The sequence below is a fragment of the Austrofundulus limnaeus genome, unplaced genomic scaffold (assembly GCF_001266775.1).
Source record: "Austrofundulus limnaeus strain Quisiro unplaced genomic scaffold, Austrofundulus_limnaeus-1.0 Scaffold7, whole genome shotgun sequence".
NCBI classification, from domain to species: Eukaryota; Metazoa; Chordata; class Actinopteri; order Cyprinodontiformes; family Rivulidae; genus Austrofundulus; species Austrofundulus limnaeus.
The window spans coordinates 3,193,526-3,198,666 of record NW_013952409.1 but is presented as its reverse complement, the minus strand read 5'-3'; the positions used below and the strand labels follow the sequence as shown (position 1 = coordinate 3,198,666).

At 40.3% G+C, this 5,141-nt stretch overlaps 1 protein-coding gene across 1 annotated transcript in view; it reads left to right on the top strand.

Moving 5' to 3' along the window:
* LOC106535964 (polypeptide N-acetylgalactosaminyltransferase 18) overlaps positions 1–5,141 on the top strand; it is a gene marked incomplete at its 5' end in the record, with an annotated part of 198,638 nt that overhangs the window by 182,522 nt on the left and 10,975 nt on the right. Inside the window, 1 exon segment of the mRNA XM_014033117.1 lies at positions 2,632–2,799. Within this exon segment, the coding sequence (XP_013888571.1) occupies positions 2,632–2,799 (168 nt within the window).

The following is a 5,141-nucleotide window of genomic DNA, read 5'->3' as shown; positions in this document are numbered from 1 at the left end:
GTTACCAACATCTGGTGAAAATTTCATGTCATTAGCACCTCTAGTAATATATTTACTGAGAAAAATGTTGACGTGTTCAATACTTATTTTACCCGCTATATAACAACCCAACTTCACTGTAATTGTGGTTTTATATCCTCAACAGAACTTCTGYTTCTGCTACGTTTAAATGTTTCAGAACACCTACTGCCTGTTACTGTGAGCCCCCCTAATCCCCTCAAATGGAACATGTCTTGTTTTGCGCTGAACATTGACATCTTTTTAAGTGTATTTAGTGCACATCAGAAAGGACCAATTAGATCACCAAACTGTAATTCCTCTGTGGCTACAGAAAGATTTTCACTCTAATCGAAACACCATCGGCTGAMAGTAGACTTAAGCACCACAAATCCACCTTATTGCTTATGGCTTTCTTTTTGCCTCTGTGTGTTAACATGTACGTCTGCCAGCAGAGATTATTATCTGTCAAATACAGCACCGAGGTAATCCCTGTATGTGCAGCTTTAAGTCAGTGTGACGGAGGGGAGATGGTGTTAAGCCCTGGTTGAGAAGCAGAGCAGCAATCTATAGACAGATGCTGGTTGAATCGCTCGTATCGGGCGGACATACGCAGGCGCACGTACAGAAAATTAAAGCCATCCTCTCAGGCACTCGCTTCCTGAACTGTAATCACACAGTTTCTGTTGTCAGCCTCGAGTTGTTATTATATAGCTGAGAGGCTCGGAGGGTGTGTCGGTGTGACAGTCTCAGATGGTCATCACTCTGTAAAAAACTACCAAAACAATTTGTTTTATTTTAGTAAATTAAACATTTTTGTCAATGATGTGGTTAAACTTAGTTTCTCAAACAAACAGGTACGTTTTGACTCTTTTATTGCTGACTCAGCTAATAAATAATGTGCTAACAGTGTTTCTGCTTGATTTAAAGTTTTTCTGCTCGTATGGATTTCCTGTCAGCCTCGATTCTTCTTCTTTGCTTCTCTGCTGTCAGGTCGTTTGCATTTTCCTGTCCTGTTTTTTCTAGTTGTGCTTTTACCAGGTTCACGTCTCACTTTGTTGTCAACTAGGGGCTGKGTGGTATGACCTCAAATTTATGTCGGGCATAAATTGAACCCCTTCATGGTAACGGTATATACTGTATCACGGTAGAAAATGATCATAAAAAGCAAAGATAATGTAATTTTTAGAGCATTTATTTAGCAGAAAACTGTAATCGTAATCAAACCCAGCATTTTTGCTGTAGTGCAAATGAACATAACAGAAGTACAAATGGTTTTATATATATTGCAAAATGGTTTCAACAACAAATAAAAACATTTCTCAAATTTTGAACAATATCAAAAAGTGGATGTTATAACCAGTACTTAAAGTAAAATTTGTCATTTAGACATAAAATAATTCTAAGTTGCCTAAAATGTTATAGTGTGACACATAGTCCTGTGATAAAACAATTTCACATAACTGGAATGTAAGTGTGGTGAAGCCAAATAAATGTAATATCTGCCTGCCATACAATGAGCTTCTGCCTGCTGAACTGATCCTCTGCTGCTCTGAGAGCAGAAGATGGATTTATGACTGAATGAATGTCCTTTTTTTATCATCTCTGTGGGTAACAACACATAAAAACAAGGTTTTTCTCCGACAACTTGTGTGTTAAAAACTACAGTTGTTAAAGCTTCGCTCTGCGTGACGTGCAGCGGGAGGAGAGGAGGAAATGATCCCGAGACACGACGTAACTTTCCTACAGCAGGAGGGGGAAATTTTGAGGATTTATTCTCTGTATTTGTGTTTTAAAATGCTACATTTCTTCATTTATTCTGAGATTATTTGGAACTGCTCCTGCTCAGTCGTCTCAGCACTCACAGCTCTGATGACACAGGTGTGGTGATGTAACTGACGACAGGACGGTGGAGGGTAAACCTCTGTAGGCCAACTTCAAATGGTTTCTACCGTCTATCACATATACGGCACAGCCCTATTTTCAAGATACTTAATGTGTTTTTCATGTTTTRAAAGTGGGGCAGTGTTCGCATTAATGTGTTTTTTTGAGGTTGCAAATACAAATAATTCTTTACCTCGTATTTCCCATGATTTTTTTTTCTTCTCCATCTCACCCCCCTTTTCTGTTTAATTTCAATTCTAATTAAAACATTCACAGGTTGCCTGTTAGTTTCCTGCACCGCACACTGTGTAGAAACGTTCAGGTAAGATAGAAAAGAAACACAATTATCATTCAAAAATTAACCCACTTTCAGTCCCACCTGTGGCTAACCGCTAATGAAGAAAATTCAGTGAATGTAGGTTACTGCAGCGCTCCGGTGTTTTACTGTGGGCTAACTTCAGTTTTAGTTTCAGTTCATGTTCTGATACGCAGAAGAGCTGCAAACGAGGGAAATCGTGTTTGACATTTAAACTTGGGTRTTTTTGTTCAGTTTGAGCAGAGTGTGTGTTTTTGTGCGTAATTTGCTTTTGCTGAAATAACCTTAAAAGCAAATGTTCAGCAGAAGAGAGGATCCTAAAGCCTGCTGCAAAGAAAAGAGCTGCAGGGTGTTTGGTTCGTCCAGTCGTTGTTTAAAACAACATGATGTTACCTGCTGGTTGAAGTTCCTCCCCCCCTCTCTCTGCCTCCCAGCAGAACGTGTACTACACCAGCTCCCAGCAGCTCCACCTGGGCGTTCTGAGTCCGACCATTGACGATGACGACAACAAGTGTCTGGTGGACGTGAACAGCAGGCCCAGGCTGCTGGAGTGCAGCTACGCAGCCACCAAACACATGAAGCTCACCTGGACGTTCGCTCAGGTGAGGTTCAGCCACGACGACCCCTCAGATTTCCTGATCTCTGGTTTCATGGTACGCAACGATTTGAAAAGATCACAGAGTCAAAACCACTCMGATGATAGGGGGACGTTAGAGAGGCAGCTGCCAGAAAGAAGACGMAGAAGAGATATATGGATGCAGTTAGAGAGGACATAGAGGAATGCAGAATGAGAGCCAAAATTTTAGCGCAAYCATTGGTTGCTACATCCTTGTAGCAGGAGGCTATATCTATTCCTAATCCAGCTATTAATCTGATTAGTGATAGGATGGCACCGCTAACGGAGAGGTCAGCGCTGGTAAATGAGAAGGAGACTATTCAATTGTGTTAGCAACGGAGAGGCTAGTGACTAGCATGGATAAGCAGGTGTTAGCATAGGAGAGGCTAGCGACTAGCATATATAAGCTGGTGTTAGCATTGGAGAGGCTAGCGACTAGCATGGATAAGCTGGTGTTAGCATTGGAGAGGCTAGCGACTAGCATGGATAAGCTGGTGTTAGCATCGGAGAGGCTAGCGACTAGCATGGATAAGCTGGTGTTAGCATTGGAGAGGCTAACGACTAGCATGGATAAGCTGGTGTTAACATTGGAGAGGCTAGCGACTAGCATGGATAAGCTGTTCACCTACTTTATTAGACACAAACTTTTTTTAAATAAAGAAAACTTTATCAAGAAAACTGGTTGACATAAAACACCTACACACAACGTGCACTGACAGGCGTTCCTTAGAAAGAATTTACAGTTCAGCATGACGTCAAGCATAAAGATTAAAGATAAAACATATTACTGTGAAGCAGACTGCAATGAAACTGTAGCTTTGACCAATCAGATGCCTGCTAGCTGGCGTTTGACGGCGTCTTGTGATTGGCTGATCAGAGARCGCAGCAGTCAGAAACAGGAAGCTGCTTTTGTGAGCCTTATTTGTTAGAKCATACTGTCATTCAGCCTCTTGTTTTTCACTTTTCTCCTCTTATTACAAATAAAGTCAGCTGTTTGAACATTTTCCCACCCATGGTCATGGCTTGCCTCCCAGAGWTTTTGTAAGTTAGCACAGTTTTGAAGCAAACATCAATCACAACAAGCTACCAGGGTTAGCTTACACKTGGTGAAATAAACAGGCTCATCTTGGCTAATTAATTAGCTAATATAAACTTAAAACACTACTAGCACCTGAACCAGCGTATTACTGTAGTGATCGTATTTAAGCAGCAACAGTAATAATTTAATTTTTTGTGTTCTTTTTAAATGTTTTTATGTTTTAGTTTAATATCGTGGGAATGTGATGTTTTCACTGCAGGTTATCATACGGTCAGAGTGCGATGTCAGCTCGTGTCTTCTTCCTGCAGGTTTTAATCCTTTCAGGTCTTTTGTTTAGACGTTTGCAGTATTTTAATTGGTTTTCTCCTTGTTATTCTGGATGCAGCGGTAACTTCCTGTTTGTGTCTGCTGGACCAAAGCTTTGTGGTTTTAATGTGCTGTTTTTAATAACGGAGCAGGATTCAGGCCTCTTCCTCCTCACTTTGTTTCTGACTCTGTTTTTTATTTATTTATTTATTTATTTCTGGAGCGTAGATCAGTCATCTGCCACTTTATGTCAGAGGTTTTTAAGCACATCTGCTTCTGTTGTTGGATAACGAGTTTTTTTTTACAGATTCTGACTTTTAACAACCTTCACTTGTTTTTTAATCTTCACACTTTTATGTTGTCCTTAAGTGTGAGATGTAAGTGCAGGAAGCTGGATAATTAGTAAAAAAAAAAAAAAAAAAGAAGGAACTGTTGGAGCTCCAGGCAGCTCCGCTTTGTGCGTTAGTATTTGCATTTCTCTGTGTGCTGTTTTTGTCGCAGACATCAGAGTGAAGAAGAGGCTTACACTTTATCACCATCCTGAGACTTGATGTCCGATGTCCTCGGAGGATAAAACTGTGTTTCCGTCAGCTCTCCAGTTCCTTCAGGATCTGGAGCTACTGGGCATGTTGGTGCCGGGAATCTAATTAGCATCAGACAGATTCAAAAAAGTCTCACTTTTGATTTATGTCAGAAAATAAAGAAATGAACCCGGTTAGGCAAAAACCCTGTGGAGATTACGAAAAGTTGGAAGAAGTCAAATAAGGCCCAAAGACAGAACAAACTTCTAGAGTCACAAGTTGGAACAGGAACAGTCCCAGCGGCATTTTTCCTTAAAGCTTCTTATTAAAAGCTAAAGAAGTTACGCAACGCTGAGAGTTATATTTACTTAAAAATGTTCTCTAAGCAAACTACAGTAGTCTTAATATTAAACCGCTATGATGTTATTGTCTACAACACATGTCAAACTCAAGCTCCTAAAT